We start from the raw sequence: 17,610 nt of genomic DNA on the forward strand, positions 1-17,610 counted from the left end.
GAGCCCGCCCGCCCTTGCGCAATGCCCGCGGCTTCCCGAGGGTGCACGCCAGCCCCATCAGTCCAGCCAGGGGCGGCTCGGGGGCTCCGTGTCCCTGTGGATACACCCATGGGGCGGTGGAGGGGGTGTCTCTCCACGGCCCCCACCCCGCACGGCACTCCTCGCCCCCGGAACCCAAGCGCGGGACGGCGTTCCTCGCCGGGGCGGTGCAGCGCTGTGCCGGTCCCCCAGTGGGAGGTGCGGCCCGGTTGGGACCCGCTGCCCCACGATCCCCATCCCGATCCCAAATCCTGATCCCGCCCCTGTGCCCCCCGCATGGCGAAGCCGAGCCCCGCGGAGCCCCAGGCGCCGGAGCCGAGCGCCGCGGCCCGGGGGAAGGGCAAGAGGAAGAGGAGGAGGAGGAGGAGGAGGAAGGGCGGCGGGGAAGCCGCGCCGAAAAGCCCCGGGATGGCGGCGGCGCGGCCCCCCCGAGACCCCCAGGAGTTCTCGTCCAACTGGAAGGCGCTGCAGGAGGTGAGGGGAGCGGGGGAGGCGCGGACGAGAGCCGGAGCCGTCCCCGGGGGTTGGGAGGGAGAACCGCCGGGGCCATGCGGGCAGTCCCCGAACGCAGCACCGCGGGGTAATTGATAATAATCATCATCTCTGTGTCGGTAAATAAAGGGATGCGCGCCGATAGTTGGGACGCCCCGTTGTAGGTAATTCCCCCTAAAGCGATCTGGAAAGTCCAAGAGTCCTGTGGAGAGTGAAATAATCACAGAATCGTGGAATGGTTTGGGTTGGAAGGGAACTTAAAAGTCCACCCACCCCCTGCCATGGGCAGGGACACCTTCCACCAGCCCATGTTGCTCCAAGCCCTGTCCAACCTGGCCTTGGACTCTTCCAGAGATGGGGCAGCCACAGCTTCTCTGGGCAACCTGTGCCAGGGCCTCACCACCCTGCCAGAGAAAAATTTCTTCCTATTCTTCCAACCCTGCCTCTATTTGAAGCCATTACCCCTTTTCCTGTCACTCCAGGCCCTTGTAAATAGTCTCTCCCCATCTTTCTTGAAGGCTCCTTTCAGATGCTGAAATTAGGTCACCCCAAAGCTGCTCTTTTCCAGGCTCTTTCCCTTTATCGGTTTTTTTTTTCCTTTTTATCATTTTAGCTACTGAAACAAAAGACAAATGGCTCCAACAAGTCCCTCTCTACGTGTCAAAATGACACCAAAAAGAAGCAGCCAGTCCAAGCAGCCAAAAGCCCAGAAGTCTCAACTCTCAATGGGAATGTGGGAAAAGCCAAACCCAGAAAGAAAACAAACAGTGGTTCTGCTAAGGAGAGTCCTCCCTTGGCTAAGCCAAAACCCAAGGGGGTTGCAGTGAGCAAGAATTTAAATGGCACCAAAAGCACTGGAAAAGGCTGCAAAGACAAAAGGAAAAATGGCAATGTTGTGACGGAGAAGGATGATTTAAAACATAAGAGGAGGAAAGCTGAGGAACACGTGGAGCAGCAGCAGCCCAAGGAGTGAGTACTTCAGGCATCACCCCTGGATGGGAATATTCATTTTGGGATGCTTAAGTAAGAAGCACAGGGAGGTACATTCAAAACAGCTGCACTCTTTAAATTTTGGGAGAAATAAGGCCCATGTTGCCCCTGCTCCTCAGATATAGCAAAAAACCTGCAGAATTGACAGCACTAGACCTAATTTTCAGGGTTTATTTCTCAATTTAAGAAATAAACTGGCTTGTTGTACACCAGACAGACACCAGACTGCTTTAAGGCCATAAATGTAATTAAATCTATTCTTGCCAGGGCTGACATCTGGTTTGATGACGTTGACCCCAAAGACATTGAGGCAGCAATAGGACCTGAAGCAGCAAAAATTGCCAGAAGAAACCTGGGACTTGAAGCAGGCCCATCCAAAGAGTCTGTGGAACAGGTGCTGGTCAAGGAAAATGCTTCTGATGGGTGAGTGACATTCCAGGGGGAAGGATGGCAGCAGAGGCATTGAGAGGGGCTGCTAATAACTGGTCTGCAGGGGGACAGTGTGGGCTGACATCTCCCTGCCTCTGCTGACTGACCTTTCTCCCTGTTGGATCAACACGTGAACCTCGTGAGCTGCACCCAGAGGTGTCACCGAGCTGTCCTTTGTCTTGCAGGCTGACAAGAGCTGTGGCCATGGACTGTGAGATGGTGGGGGTGGGCCCCAAGGGGGAGGACAGCATCGTGGCTCGGGTGTCCATCGTGAACCAGTTTGGGAAGTGCATTTATGACAAGTATGTCAAGCCCACGGAAAAGGTGACTGACTACAGGACAGCTGTCAGTGGCATACGCCCTGAGAACATAAATGCAGGTAGGAGGGGGTGTTCCCCCAGAATGTTCTTCAAGGGGGGGGGGGAAATTTGAAGACTGACTGGCTGAGCTTGGAACAGTTTTAGACCTATTTTGGGAAAACGAAATGCTAAGATTTATGTTAATGCTAAGAAAAATGGTGGGGAGAAGCACTTTTTTACAGAGTTATCACTCTTGCCCTTGCAGAAATGAACTGGTGGATTATGGAATGGGGAATAAGAAAAATTATCTCCTTTTCTTGCTCTGCTCTTTATGGAATTCTCTAATGAGCAGAGGATTTAGTGGACTGTACAATTTGCATAACTACAGTCCCAGGGACACAACTACTTTTACAGAAAAGATGCAACATTTTAATTGTAGTTTGCTCGTGGAAAGCGTTCCCTTGTGTGGCATTTTTAGGTGAAGACTTTAAAACTGTTCAGAAGGAGGTTGCTGACATCCTGAAGGGGAGGATTTTGGTTGGACATGCTTTAAAGAATGATCTGAAGGTATGTGGCTGCCCACTTGAGATTGATTAAACTTCTGACACACCTGAACTCCTGCAAACTGCAGCTCTATCGCTGATCTCTCAGTGATAAAGCACCAATTACAGCCCCAATCACTTGCCCACTGAAGTTCTTCAGCTTCCAAACTCTGTTGCTGATAGAGAGCCAGGAGGGAAACAGAATGAGGGAAAAGTTCTGTGCATGCTTTTCTTAATCCCCAGAGCCCAGCAGTGTGGTCATAGTTACCTGAGACAGGTACCTGATGTCCTGCTGTGCCAGCACTGCAGGTGGTCTCTGCAGGCACCTCCAGCTTCATCTCTGCTTCTCACACCAAGTAGAACTGTGAATCCTGAATCCAGCCAGTGTCTGCATCATCTTGGTCTTGTCCTTTCATGGTTTTGAAGTATCCCTGAGATGGGAACAGCAGGCAACTGGACATCCAGCTGTAAGAAGTTTCGTGCCACAGCACGTTTTGGACTGGAAATGTGATTTCTTCTAGGTCCTGTTTCTTGATCACCCTCAGAAGAAGATAAGAGACACACAGAGATATAAACCCTTCAAACAGAGAGTGAAGGTAAGAGACTGATGGGAAAGTGCACCTCAGTTAACTGACTCTGGAGCTGCTGGCTCACTCCTGTGCCTCCACCTGACCCTGTTCCTTCTTTCCTGCCTGGAACAGGGATGCCTCATTTTTGGCACTTGAAAATACCAGTCTAGTCCAATGCTTACTTGGTGTCCGAAATACCTCCATAAGTTACTTAGTTCAGTGCTCACATTCTCAGTAACACCTGTGCACGAAATTCCATGGCTTTCCCATTTTTAGCACTTTCATGGGCTTCGTAACACTTTTCTGGGCAGCAAAATAAGATGGTAGAGTTCTACTTAGAGCAAAGCTGATGCAATCTTCTTAATGGTTTCACTTCCATAGGGATATAAAAATATAGGTGGCTTCAAGTTTCTGCTTAGAATGCAGGAGTAAAGGTTGAGAATATTGGGAGGCATTTAAAGTTCTGTAACTAGATATTCAGGAGGTTTTTTTCCACAGCTAAGCACCCCAAACATAAATCTTGGGATTATGGTAGTACACAAAGAATCCTCTCAGCAGTGCATGCATAAATCTCATGTTTCAATAATTATTCTTGGTATTTCAGCAATAAGCCAAGATGCGCTATTCTTTGAGGAATACACTTGAATAAATATTTATATACATATATATATATACACACACACATCTCTATATTTCAGGTGGTGAGAGGCAGCATGACTATGATCTTTTCTGTTTCTAGAGTTCAAGGCCATCCCTGAAGCTGCTCTGTGAGACCCTGCTCAATGTTAAGGTGCAGACATCAGAGCACTGCTCGGTAGGTACCTCATCAGAATATACATTTTTGGGTACCACACATTAGCTCTGGGATCTGGGTTCAATCCAGAATGCTCTGCCATCATTCCAGCCAAAAAAACAGCAAGCTCTGCTTGAACACCAGCAGCAGTGGGATTGTCATCTAAGCTCACTTACTGTTAAGTTTCCTTATTTTCATAAACAGCTTTTGCACAAATCACCTGTATTTTGATTAAAAATATTAATCCTTGCTATTTTAAAGTCTCCAGAGAAAAGAAGTAATGATCAAATATCAACTGCTTGCTTACCTTAAAAGCAGCATTCTGCACCCTTGTACTGTGAGGGGATGGATAAACAGTGTGAGAGGCTCCACCTGAACCTCAGCAGTTGGTTCCTTTCTTTCAGTGGACAGGAGGATATAAGAGGAATTAATTGGGAGAGCAGGGCAGATTGGGAGGGTATTTCTAAGATAATTTATCAAGAGAGTTTTCTCATTATGACTTTCCAAGTGACAGTCAGAAAGAAGGACAGAGCCTTGTGGTGGGCCACACATTCTGAATAGTCACAGAGCCTAAATCTAAAAGCAGATAAATATTAATATAAATTATATGGAAGATTTATCTGCTTATTACCACACATCCCTGAAAGTGTTCAAGGCCAGGCTGGACAAGGCTTGGAGCAACCTGGGATAGTGGAAGGTGTCCCTGCCCACAACAGGGGGTGGAACAAGAGGAGCTTGAAGGTCCCTTCCAACCCAAACCACTCTCTGATTCCATGATTATTAACAATAATGTTCTTAAGCAGCTGTGTTTCATTAGGCTCCTGTTTGTTCTGTTCTCTTTCAGATCCAGGATGCACAAGCAGCTATGAGACTGTACACCTTGGAGAAAAAGAAATGGGAAGCTGCTGTTAAGAACAAAGCTAACAACAAAAACTGTAAAACTTGAAGGGTTCTACCCTTTGTTTTTATCTGCAGCATTTGCTGGTTTCGTGTCACATTCCAGGACAAATTTAGAGATAACTCAGAACTGTCAGCAGCTACTTCCTAAAATCAATGCAAAGACAACACTTCCTAACCTGGTGTGGGAATTCTGCCATCCAAGAATCCTGCTGCTATCCCTTCTGGGTGGTTCCTATGCCTACTACCAACTCCTGTGTTCAAACAACATTTGTAACAAATGCCTGCATTTGTGAAGAACTTCATCAGTTAAACTTCTGCAAAGGAAACACACACTGAATAAATAAAAACAAAAACACTTAAATTATGGTAGGTGAAGGAAGAAACTGTCACTGCTTTGCCAAAACTCCTGAGACTAAAATCTTTATTTCAGATATGTTAAGGTGAATTCCAAATTATTGCTGTTAGTCACACAGTTGTGGTACCTAAACCAACAATATATACCTGTTTATATATAATATATGATATATAAAATAAGCCAATATTCAACTTTCTGGTGAGAAAAAAATTCTTTACAACATTTCTGGAGGATCCAAGTTTTTATATCCAGATGTCTACAAGTCTTTTTTTTACACAGAAAGTTTTACTTCTGCAGTTTCAAAAGTGTGGCATCCACGAGGGTCGTTATCTCCTGGAGAGAAATGGGAAAATTGTCAAATACAAGTTTACCTTCTTGCTTCACTTATTTTTGTATTCATTTATTAATAAAAACACTGTGTCTAACACAGGACCTTAAAGTGGCTGCTGTTGTAACAGTGAGGGAGGTTTACAACAGGAGAGGGAGCTTTCTGCCCTTCTGTGATTCCTTTTTCCTGCAATGCCTGCAGGAGACACTGGAGAACAGTTTGTAGCTGCCTTTGAAACAAATTATGTAAATGCATAACTAAAACCACCAGTGTTAGGACTGACCAGTTTTATTGGCTTGATGAACAAACTTCTCATTGATTTACTGACAGCAAGCCACTGCAAAGGAAATATTAGTGTAGCACATTAAACAGCTCAGATAACTTTGCTGTTTTTTCCTTCTTTCAGTATTGAAAGTTAATGTAAGTTAAGTCTTCATACAAACTCTCAGAAAGCTTTTGTTGGTTTGGTTGGTTGTTTTTGTTTTTTTTTAAGGATGCCACTTCCAAACCAAAGATAGATGTAATGTACTTAAGCTTTGTTTTCCTGTAAACTTTAGGCTGGTTTAGTATGAAGAACATAGTAAATTAATGTGGTGTTGCAAGAGACCAGAACATAGTTTTTAAAAACTTACCGCCTAAAGAAAAAACCCTTTTCAACAACTTTTCTTCAGTAGTTAAACTATTCTTACAAACTCACTCTTCACCCCACATACAGCTAATTCTCTAAATTTATGCACTATGTAATTCCAGCTATTTGAAAGTTATCAAATCCATCACCAGAAATAATATATTATGCATCTAAGCATCTCTTCTTTGTTATCAGAGACTTTTCCATACCGTGCTAAATGGAAACTGGATTTTTATTTCAGACAGCAGTTTGTCCATTTTTTGGGACAGCATATCCAGCACAACCTCATCTGCAATGTCAATGAACAGGATAATTTGTGGTTACAGCACAACTGCCAGCAGGGCAGGAGATAAAGGAGCTCAGGGAGAGAGAGGATGGATCTACACAAGGGAAAGGCAAGATGAGATGAAGGTACAACATTTTAACATCAGAATGGTATTTACTCAGAGCAAGAGGGAGGAATTCTCAGTTCCAATTCATCCTCTTTTCTCAGACATAAACCTGAGAGCAACCAGCATGTCCCAGAGCCGCTGCTGTTATGGTTTTACTGGTTTGGGGGGGGAAGGAAACTCAACAAATAACAGCACCAGCCATCTCACCGTACTGAGCCATCTCCTTCATCAGCAGACAGACAGCTCCCACCACTCCTGGATCATCAAAGTGGAGGTGATAGACATCTTTGATCAGTTCTATCCCACTGCCTTTCGAGTCCGTTATAAATGCCAAAGCTGCTATTTCTGGAGGGGAGACAAACACTGCTGGGCTCACTGGGAGCTGCAGACTGCATGATCTGCTTCCCAGCCCCCTCACCCGCTAGCACACGTGTCACATGTTCACAAGGTCCTACCCATTGTTTTCAGTCTCCCTAAAAACTTTGCATATTTGGGCAACAAGTAGACCGTGTAGGCAGCTGACGCTGTCATGCACAGAAGTGATTTTGATGTGTCTTGTTTTCACATTGATATCTACCCTTTTACACAGTTGAAACACCATCATAAGATAACTACCAAAGCACTCTCAAGTTACTAATAGATCATATTGTGCTGATCTGATACTTCTCAAGCATGCTGAGTTTATGGAATCACAGAATGGTTAAAGTTGGAAGGGACCTTAAAGCTCCTCTCGTTCCAACTCCCTGCCATGGGCAGAGACACCTTCCACTAGAGCAGGTTGCTCCCAGCCCTGTCCAGCCTGGCCTGGAACACCTCCAGGCACGAGGAGTCCACAAACTCTCTGGTTCACAGGAAAAGTTAAATTCCCAACCCCACTTTCACAACTTCCTCTTCCAGTCCTGCAAGAAAAGATTCATTTCAGAGAGCAGAGGTCAATCCCAATCCCACTGTGAATCTTGATCTATACAGAAAAATCCACCTCTGAGCTGATTTGCAATTAATAAAACCAGAATTGCTGAATGTTACCAGACACCCTTAGAAAGCTGGCTAATGCCAGGCAGCCATTCTTCATGAGCATTGCTCTTTCTGGGTTCATCCTGAGTGCCTCCAGCAAAAGTGCTGTTGTGGGTTCAGAGTCATTGTCAGTTAAAGAGCCTTAAAAAAAAAAAAAAACAAACAAAACACACATAGAAGACCAAAACTTCAATATTCTCCAAGCCAAAAGAATGAAAAGTCCTGAATATCCAACCTATTCTGCTGGTGGGGACTAGAAATGAGGTTGCTAAAGGTGTTTTGTTCAGCTTTTCCCAGTGGAACGATTGCACAAGGGCTGGCAGTAGGTAAACTGTGGCAATATTCTTTCATGAGCAAGAAATAAGAAAAACAGTACTGCAAGGATGGGTTCCTTAGTGCTAATGATAATGAAGGAGATGTGTTTTCCTTTTTAATCTGAAATATTGCTCCTGATTAACAGAGCAAATGGCATCAAAACAAATCCCAGCCCATGCTGCACAACACCAATGCTGTGTTCAAAGAAATAACACAGCTGGGATTCTTGGTGTTCAGAGAGAAGCCAGAGTGCTCTGCACACTCTGCACAGCACAGGCTGGTGTGGCTGCCCCACAGTGCAGTCATCATTAGCACTGTCTGGTGATTTAATTGCTACAGCTCATCAAAAATCTCTTCATTAGAGAGTTAGAGAGCAAATGCAGGGGAGAGTGACTAAGAGAGGATGCAAGTCCCTAACTCTGCTGCCATCTGCAGAGCCTGCTCTGGCCAAGCAGCCTGGATTTCAGGCATCACCACAGCCTGACAGACATAAAAGCCTTTTCCGTGCCCAAAGGGACAAAGAGACTGGGAAAACACACCTTGGAGTGACAGTGCCCACAAAGCTGAGCAAGCAGACTCTGCAACTGCTCCGTTCTGGAGGTGTTTCTGAAGGACTGCAGAGGTGACAGGGACAGCACTTTCCAGCACTGCTCGGTCTCCATTATTCTCTGAATTACCTTAACAAAAAGGAAATGCATCAGGTGGAGTTATTAAATCAAGTAATAATATCATTGTATGTCAAGTTATATCAATAAAGCCTTAATGGGGTTGGCATTGGAGTAATGCAACATTGTTTTAGTCTGAACAACGGCAGAGGGAAGGATCTAAAAAACCAAACCAAGTGTTGCAGGACTAATAAATACTCATGTTTATTGGAGAAAGCTGAACTTCTTCAGGAACTGGGTTTAATTTGAATTATGCATGGGGATCACAGCAAGAAACCTCCAAAAATAACCCCAGTTTTGACAGAATACGGCCTGCAGGGTGGATTTTCAGCTGGTCGTATAAATCAAATGGGTGATTTATTGCACAGAGGGAATAAAACACACCAAGTGCTGCAATTGTTCACAGTCTGCGCTTTCAGCCTTCCTTGATGATCAGAACACCATACAAGAACATGTCACAGGAACAAATCAGGCCATATCTTGGCCTGAACAGTAAATATTTGACACCTTATCATACAAAGGGTTGCTACAAGAAATCTACATCAGTTTTTATTTTTCTCTAATTTAGCCCTGGATCATAAAGTTATTCTAGTACTGCTGTGGAGACAACTCTCCAGAATCACAGACTGGTTTGGTTGGAAAGGACCTTAAAGATCACCTCATTCCAACCCCCCTGCCACGGGCAGGGAACAAGACTGGGAGAAAGAATTCCAATCCAGTCCCAGCAACGGGAATGTCTGAACTCAATTAGGCACAATACCTGCTGCCTTTCAGTCACATGAGTGCAAGAACAATACTTGCTGTGTTCCACTCACCACTCACAGCCAAGCTCCAGAGAACCCCACAGCAAGAGAAGCAGATCTCCTCATTATGAAGAAAACGCCTTAAAATTGACAGGAGGTCTGGAATTATCCCAACTTTCCTCAGATTCTCTGCAGTCACTTCTGAAAAACATACAAAGAAATTCTACAGAATCTGGTATTTCTGTCGCTGGCCTCGAAACAGGCAGCACTAACCCTATTTAAACAAAGATAACAAACTGGTAACGTGAGGCCATCAGCTGGACAAAAGAAAGCAACAGAACAGACCAAATTCTTTTAACAAGATTCTCTTAAGCACAGTGTTTAGAACAGCTGATCCTTTCAAATGGATGTTTGGCCATCCTTTTTCCTTGCAGACTTGGAATTCTCAGAGCAGGAAAGGGACTGAGAGGGCATAAATTACAATTTTTCATATGTTTGCAGTGTGATGATTCAAATTAACCCCACTTCAGAATTAGGAAACACTGTACAAAAACAGTTTGGTCTTAGACATGACTCTTTGTAATTTTAATTTTTTTAATATTATCCTCTCGCTAAGTCCTTCTGTAGCCATTTATAAAAACAGTTTTCTGGTGACTGTTGAACTGACACTGGAACCAATTAAAATACTATAAATATTTAGCAATTACGAATTCAGGACAAAAAAAAAAAAAAAACAAAGTAGAGAAATTAGGTAGAATGACATCAATACATCCTGGCACAGTCAAAGACAGAATCCAGGTTCTATGCCCTTGTTTTCTCCAGCACTACTATTTGCCCAGTTTGTATTTGTTTCCAAAACAAGATGAAATAGAGAGTATTTCCCCAGAAAGGAACAGGTGACCCACCACTGGCTGAAACCATCATCAACACTGTGCAGAGCAAGGAAAGTAACTCTTCATTTCCAGAGTGTTTTCTCGCTGTGGCCAACAGGCAGCCGGCCACTCTCTCATCCAGGGCCATCACCACACCGTGTTCCAGAGCTGTCACCAGAAACATTGGAAGAGAACAAAGACTTCAGTGGCTCTGAACGAAGTCTGAACTCCCCACTTCACACAACACATCACTACTGAACCCATTTCAAACCTTATCTGCTACATTAATCTTTACAAGAGACAGGCTGTGTGACCCAGCAGGAAGGGGAAGTCTTATAACTGTACCTTGACTAAGAATTTCAAGCAACAACGTGCAGCCTTCTAGTTGTAACTTGAGAGAAGTTACGTGAGTCTTCATGGCCAAAGCGATCACTTCTGTGCACGTCAACAGGTGGGGGAAGGCTGTGGGGGAAAGAAATTGCTTGAGACAACATCCTTGAATCAAAGAGAACAAAATATATGTAGAGATGAAATAATACAGAGAGAATTTGTTTAATCTCTGGAGGAAAGCGAAGTGTAAGCAGCATGTGCCTCCTCAAGTCACTCCAGAATTGTTCACTGGTCACGTAGCAAGTTCTGGGGTAGAAAGAACCTTGTGAAGGAACCCCCAAACCAGCTTTTCAGAATCTGCAGAGCAAAGTGTTCCACCAGGACTCTTAGAAGACTTGGAGCTCTTGGAATAGCCCAGACAGGTAAAGGTGTATCCACAAGCATGGAAAAAAAGTGATGAGGAAAACTGGATGGATTTTAGGGATCCCTTTTGGGCACCTTCAAAGCTGAAAGAATCAGTCAGGGGGAATCACAGTGCAGAAGTGTCAAACAAGGCAGAAGAGGGCACAGTTTTGTATTGCTGAAAACAGGACTGAATGAGAATCCCAGAGGTCCATTCATTTTGTTATTTACAACCAAAGCCCACTGTATTTATTACTCCGAAAAAGATTTCTTCAGTATGAGAGTTACTGAACAGTGTTCCAGTACATCCCAAAAAATTAGAAACAGGAAAAGAGCAATTTCATTCTCATTTATTGTCATGAGAATTTTTTTCCTATTATCCCAAAAATACAAGGAAGGAGCAGAGTAAATAAATTAATGAAATAGTGCCTTACCACTTTTATCCTTTACAAAGCTGGCAAGGTGCTGAATGCCTTTAGCCTGGACTTCTTCAACATTCCAGGAAGCCTGCATGAATGCTAATAAACCAAGGAAATTCTTCTAACCATTAGATACAAACACTTACAAAATGCACTCAAATTGCCTCTGAAAGATGTGAATTCATGTGGATGAAAATAATGTAATTTGTGGCTGTTGAAAAGAGAATAACTTTTCCCCTAACACATCAAACATTTCAATATTATCAAGTGTTATGATTCACAATGTATTTGGAATTATATCTTTTGGGGACCTGTTGGAAAATTAAATTGGAGCAGGGATAGGAGCTCTAAATGCATTATTCCAACACCTATTTCACATTAAAATAACATGTTCCTTATTTGGAAGGAAAATAATGGTGCAGATCCTCTGCTGCATCAATTGGCAAACATGTTGCAATGCAGACAAAATGAGTGATCCTTCCTCCAAAAGAACATCCCATTTTATTTCAGGTAAAATGAATGTCCAATAACTCATTCCCAAGTAGAACACATCCTGACTAGAAAGCACATGGGTCTATTTTCCATGAAAATCACCATTACATTAATCTCCTCATTACCTAGAACACTTTCAATTCCTCCCTCAAGCAGCATATCTGTTATTTTGGGAGGCAAAGACTTTTTCAGTATTACTGAAGTGTCACCAGCAAAAGTCAGACATTCCTTAATAAATGGAACATCAACCAGATCCCTGGAATTGAGAGACAAAAGCAGTACCAGGAAGTTAGAGCTGGAAAGTTACAACAACAACAATCTACAAGCTTTGATTAATTTTGACATAAAAAAAAAATCTAACACTAGTTTTGAGAACTGGATTATTTTTGACAGAATTTAAACGATTTATTTCAAAATGAAAGATCTTACACTGTGCAAGCCATGCTTAATTGCTTACAAAATTGTTTAAAACATCAGTTTATGATGTAACTCTTCAAAAAGGGACACTACATAGTGTCCACTTCTGAATGAACACCAGGTCTTTGACTTTTTTAATAACTCAGTTTGTTGGAAAAATCTTGATTCAACCCCTTTCCAACATTCCCAACTTGTGGAGGCAGGAGGGGTTTAGGACCAAAAAAATCAAGGGAAGGCAGCCAGAACTCACTTTGCTGAGGGTCTCATGCTGGGCTCAATCCGTAGCATCATCAGTAAAATTGGAAATAAGGGCAAGTAGCTGTTATCTGCATTCTGCACCAGTGTCAGGGCTCCCTGCAGACAGCTGCTATCCCCTCGGATATCCTGCAGCAAGGAAGTTCTCTCTTCTGCCTGCAAAGAGCACAGGATCAGAGGGGCTCTCACACACCTTTACAGACACCCTGGTGGGTCCCTGACCTTCTAAACCTCTAATGAAACATTATTACCTACACTGAGAACAAAGCAGGTCATCATGTCCAGCAGAACAGAGCCCAGGGACCAGATGTCAGATTTCTCAGTGAAAGAAAACTCAAATGTTTCTGGAGCCATCCAAGACTTGCTACCTGTTGAAATAAGAATTATTATCTGAACAGAATGTGGAGATATTCTGCAGATACGAGGCATTTGTTACTGGGGATATGCCACAAAAGACTACAAAACACACTGTAACTAATGGAAAATTTCCTAAGATGTTACTGAGTATGTATAAAGCTAAAAAAGATTCCAACTGCACTGGTTGCAGAGCTCATATTCACAGACACATCGATAGTTTTCACTTGTGAACACAATTAATACTGCAGGAAACTGCCTGTGCATATCCTATTTAGAAGACAAATACTATAATGCAGAGAAGGGAAAGGGAAAATAACTTTTTCCTCTTTCCTAATTTTTCTCTGAGGATGAAAAATATCCACCACAACTGAATCTTTTACAAATACAGCAGGGGAAAAAAAGAAAAAAGGCAAAACAAATATCTACTTTCTTCCACTCTTATTTTCCATTTCATCTCATCTTTCATGAGTGATTCTGTACTGAAGTCACTAAGCATGAAGGAGGCTTCCCCAGTCACGAGTATGTTTGATGGCTTGATATTTCTGCAATGAAAATATTTTCTGTCAGCCTGTGAAATTAGAGCCTAATGATACATAACTACAAATCCCCAGCATCTTTACACATCAGTAGGGCTGGTTTGGGGTGGCTTTTTTGGTTGTGTTTGGGTTTTGTGGGGGTTTTTTTGGTGGGGAGGTGGAATTGGTTTGGACTTTTGTGTGTGTGTTGTTCTGGGTTGTGGGGTTTTTTGTTTTATTTTGTTTTTTTTTCTACAAGTGATAATCAACCAAAAGACAATTATTTTCTTCTTTAAATGCTTTAAAATTTCTGATTGTGACACAAATTGATCTGAGCACGGAATGCAAGGGTTGTCTCTTACTTTTGGTACACAAAGGATACAGTTTGCCCATCACAGCCACCAAGAGATGAGCAATTCTTAGCCCATTCAAAAAAACAAGAGGTAATACCTCATTTAAATGGTTAATTTCAGACAAAACTTAAGAAATAAATGATTTCAAATCTCAGAAATATAATCTGTATGTAAAGTCCAGAATTTCAACCCCCTGCTTCTCCATTTGGAAGAGTAAAACTCCCTGTCTCTGAGCACTGAGCTGAGCCAACAGTCACTGCAAAGAACAAGGACCTGTCACACGGAGGGAACAAGAATTCTGCTCACCTGTGCAAAATATTTTGTCTGTGTGTATAAAACAAAGCATCCACCATCTGTCCCAGGAACCTCTGAACCACCTGGTGAGGGCAACAGACATGAAAGCGCAGCACAAACAGAGTGACTTCTGAATGTCTTTTGGAAGAGCGTTTCCAAAACCTGTGCTCTGAAGATTTTAGCGAGGATTTTGAGACAGAAGAGTGTCAGTGCCTCCTCTGCACTTCTTACCGTGTCTGTTATCTTTTCTGACTTCTGCCTTTTTTCCTTGATTAGAGCTGAAAGATCTCCTTGGCCTGAGTGCTGCATCACCAGGCAGAGGAACAGAGATGATACCTGGAATTAAACATTACACCAAAATTGCCCCATTGCTTGCAGTAAGAAAGACAAAACCAAGCACTTTAGCAAACTAGTGAGTGCGATGTTCACCACTACCAGAGTGTCCTGAGATGAATAATCTCTCACAGACGAGACAATATTTCATTTCTTTCATTAAAAATACAGCGTGTTTGTTGTTTTAAAACAAACCACCATCATCGAGCATCTTATCTGGAGCCATAGGGGACAACTCAAGTCAAATGTATACCCAGAAAAATCAACACAGGTTTTGCCTGAGCACTGAAGAAAATCTGCAAATAAATAAGTTCAGCTTCTTATGGTCGCCTGTAAAAGGGTTTTTGTACAGGCATAAAAATCAAAATTGCTCACTGATTCACATCAGAACCTGCAAGTCAGCAGGCACTACTCCAATCCACAGACATTCACAGCTTTCCAGCGTGTTTATTCAGGAGTTAAAAAACCAGGCTTGTTTCAAATCAAATAACCTTTTAAGTCTCACACCAATTATCCCAAATTAAAACCACGTGCCCAGAACATGCACCATGTGTTCCAGTTTAACCAATCCCGTCCCGTTCTCACCTCATTATTCCAAGTCAAAAACAATTCCTTGTAAATACAGATGTTTGAATGACGAAGTTTTAGCAAATCCTTGGCCTGCATGAAATAATAATAAAAAAAAAAAAATAGGGAGAGCTTTCTGTATGTCCACAGTCCTTCCTATTAACAGGACCTTAAATAACAGCCAAACCAGTCCCTGACTTGTTCATGGCACATTTCTGATCAAGCTGTTCCAAAGGGAAGAGTTTGCATACATTTATGTATACATTTATTTGTGCTTGAACCTCAAAAAATATGACATAAGAGATGTTTATCTCCCTGAAGGTGGTTTCTGGGTAAGGCTCTAACAATTCCTAATTACTTCAGCAAATTTGCTGATTATGTGGAAGGTTAAAAGAATTCAAGTTCCTCTCCCGTAGTTGTGTTTGTGGCTGTGCAGACACAAGAGAAAAACTACAATGAGCCACATTCCCACCTGGCATTTATTTCAATATTTGTTTCAACAGACATCAGCAGAGAAATTGAATCAAATTGTATTAGTAATGCCAGTTTTGGAATGGTTTTGGTCACCTCTCTGAGGAGGATGAAACATCTGCATTCTCCTCCCTTTCCAACTCCAGATGCCGTGCATTCTGGACACTGTGAGACCAATCCATCATGTGCTATTTCACATATTTTCTTGAAACAATTTTTGGTATTTTAAGAGTATTTCTGGAGTTGCTTCTTACTTGAGCAATTTACTTGGAAAAAGTTTGCACAAAAAAAAAAATCCAGCAAAGAAAGAAAACCATTCAAACCGTTTACATTTTAAAAAGTCCTACTCTGAGAAATTAATATATCATGAAATATGTTATCTAGAAATTGAGTTATTAATAATGAACTATAAACAGATCAAGCTTGTCCTTCAGCTTAAAGGCCAAAAAATGAGTTTTGCTCTTTGTCTTCAGCACAAAACAAATACAAACTCTGAGAAAGGACTATCCTCTGAGAAGAGTTGTCCAGCTGAATCTACATATCCAAATATATCCACAGTTAATACAAACTCCTGGCCTGAGCTCAAGCAGAGGGCAGAGAGAACACCCCACAAATAGTCCTCTCTGATTTACTTATTATTTGCTTAGCTAATCCTTGTAGATAAAAGACTTTGTTCTGTTAAGACTTTGGTCTTTGTAAGTGTAGTAAAGAAAGGCTGCACTGATACCTCCTTCAAGGCCTCATTTGCTTGGTATTGTTCAATGCATTCAACCTGCACCAGACAAAAGACAAAGATGAGATTGTAACAGAGAGACAGGGGAACTTCAAGCCAGAACAATTTTATTTTGTCAAGACGTCTGGACTGCAAAATTCTGTGCGAAGTGACATAAATTTTCAACGAGAGCTCAAATCTCTAATGTTTGGAGCAGTCCTGGTGTTGGGATGTGGGTAAAACAGAGTTTTAAATGAGTGTGTGACAGCCAGTGAGAGCTTCTACACTGTCTGGGCAGCAGTGAATGAGCTGAGAACACACTGAACAGACCTAAATAAGCTGCTGCCCTTTCCCCCCTTTGAGCCTCAACATTCCAGCAAATTGATCTGAACCTTCAATTTTCCCAAAAAAGCAGCACAGTGAGGTGTGCTGAGCTGCCCAACATGTGTCTCCTATCAGAAGGTGCCCCTGGAGACGACAAACACGACTCTTTTTATTTTCCTAACAACCACCTCCTCACCTGCTTTATCACGTATTTCTTGCGGGCAGCCTTTCCCGTTTTCAGTTCAGCTTCCAGCATCGTGCCCAGCGCCCCGGGCTGGAGCTGCTCCAGCACCTGCCGGGCACGGGAGAGCCCCGGAGCACCCGCTCAGCTCCAGGGGGTGGAACAACCAGGGCGAAGAGCCCCTTCCAACCACTCATCCCAAAGACATTCCCCCCCCAAACAGGGCCGTGGACCCCACATACACCCCTCCAGCACCATTTAACCCACCCTGGGCCTCTCACACCCTGTTTGTGTGCTGCCTCCAGGGGTACCTCCACCCTCACCCCCTCCCTTGGCAACAGACCCCTCTCCCCAGGGCCACGTACCCCACATACACCCCCCCCCAGCATCACCCGCGCTACCCCCAGGGCCATTTACACCCACGATTGTGTACCAACCCCAGGGGTACTTACACGCCCTCTCCAGGGCCATATGCCCCACGTACCACCCCACAGACACCCCTCAGCAACGCCTACACTCCGCCCCACACACACTCCTGCTCCTGTAGTGCCCCATAAGTTCCACACACTCTCTATAACCCCCTCTACACCCCCACCACGCCGCAGCCACCCGCTCATCGCCAGGCAGAGCCCGGACTATGGCGGCAGCACCTCGTATTTCTCCATAGCCGGGAACACCCCCCAACCTCCCCCTCAGGCGGCGCCGCCGCCCGTGAGGGAGCCCCGACCCTCCATCACTCCCGCACCGGCCCCTTTAAGGGCTCGCTCCGGGGGGGCGTGTCCTGGGGGCGTGTCCCCCCCGCGGAGGCCCCGCCCCCCGCGCG

The 17,610-nt window shown here is 43.7% G+C and overlaps 2 protein-coding genes across 5 annotated transcripts; one reads left to right on the plus strand and one right to left on the minus strand.

The window, feature by feature from the left end:
• Positions 1–247: 247 nt before the first annotated feature.
• REXO4 (REX4 homolog, 3'-5' exonuclease) lies at positions 248–5,833 on the plus strand. Its single transcript, XM_027887109.1, has 8 exons — positions 248–513; positions 1,145–1,500; positions 1,789–1,944; positions 2,136–2,329; positions 2,728–2,816; positions 3,313–3,387; positions 4,100–4,174; positions 4,998–5,833. The coding sequence occupies exons 1-8, from the start codon at positions 316–318 to the stop codon at positions 5,097–5,099; spliced, it is 1,245 nt and encodes a 414-aa protein (XP_027742910.1). The 5' UTR covers positions 248–315; the 3' UTR covers positions 5,100–5,833.
• STKLD1 (serine/threonine kinase like domain containing 1) lies at positions 5,634–17,548 on the minus strand. 4 transcript variants are annotated; one of them, XM_027887107.1, is made up of 19 exons: positions 17,438–17,548; positions 16,803–16,898; positions 16,298–16,342; positions 15,118–15,192; positions 14,431–14,535; positions 14,212–14,282; positions 13,464–13,579; positions 12,936–13,048; positions 12,676–12,836; positions 12,134–12,264; positions 11,532–11,615; positions 10,711–10,827; positions 10,399–10,533; positions 9,566–9,694; positions 8,625–8,762; positions 7,783–7,911; positions 6,964–7,011; positions 6,574–6,653; positions 5,634–5,741 (listed from the first exon to the last, which is right to left on the minus strand). In XM_027887107.1, the coding sequence occupies exons 1-19, from the start codon at positions 17,450–17,452 to the stop codon at positions 5,694–5,696; spliced, it is 1,836 nt and encodes a 611-aa protein (XP_027742908.1). In that variant the 5' UTR covers positions 17,453–17,548; the 3' UTR covers positions 5,634–5,693. The 4 variants fall into 4 exon arrangements, with proteins under 4 accessions (XP_027742908.1, XP_027742906.1, XP_027742907.1 ...); XM_027887105.1 differs by having other exon boundaries at positions 6,964–7,101; XM_027887106.1 differs by lacking the exon at positions 16,298–16,342 and having other exon boundaries at positions 6,964–7,101.
• Between the last annotated feature and the right edge of the window lie 62 nt (positions 17,549–17,610).

Source organism: Empidonax traillii, unplaced genomic scaffold (assembly GCF_003031625.1).
Source record: "Empidonax traillii isolate 1590-97213 ecotype Southwest subspecies unplaced genomic scaffold, ASM303162v1 scaffold204:size1584377, whole genome shotgun sequence".
Lineage (NCBI taxonomy): Eukaryota > Metazoa > Chordata > Aves > Passeriformes > Tyrannidae > Empidonax > Empidonax traillii.

Coding starts and splice junctions, on each gene's coding strand:
- STKLD1 (XM_027887105.1), bottom strand. Junction 10,534..10,710: donor GCTTGAAATTCTTAGTCAAG/GTACAGTTATAA, acceptor TTCTGGTGACAG/CTCTGGAACACGGTGTGGTG. Junction 7,102..7,782: donor CAGCTTTCTAAGGGTGTCTG/GTAACATTCAGC, acceptor TCTCCCCTCCAG/AAATAGCAGCTTTGGCATTT.
- REXO4 (XM_027887109.1), top strand. CDS start 316: ATGGCGAAGCCGAGCCCCGCGGAGCCCCAGGCGCCGGAGCCGAGCGCC. Junction 514..1,144: donor ACTGGAAGGCGCTGCAGGAG/GTGAGGGGAGCG, acceptor TTATCATTTTAG/CTACTGAAACAAAAGACAAA. Junction 4,175..4,997: donor AGACATCAGAGCACTGCTCG/GTAGGTACCTCA, acceptor GTTCTCTTTCAG/ATCCAGGATGCACAAGCAGC.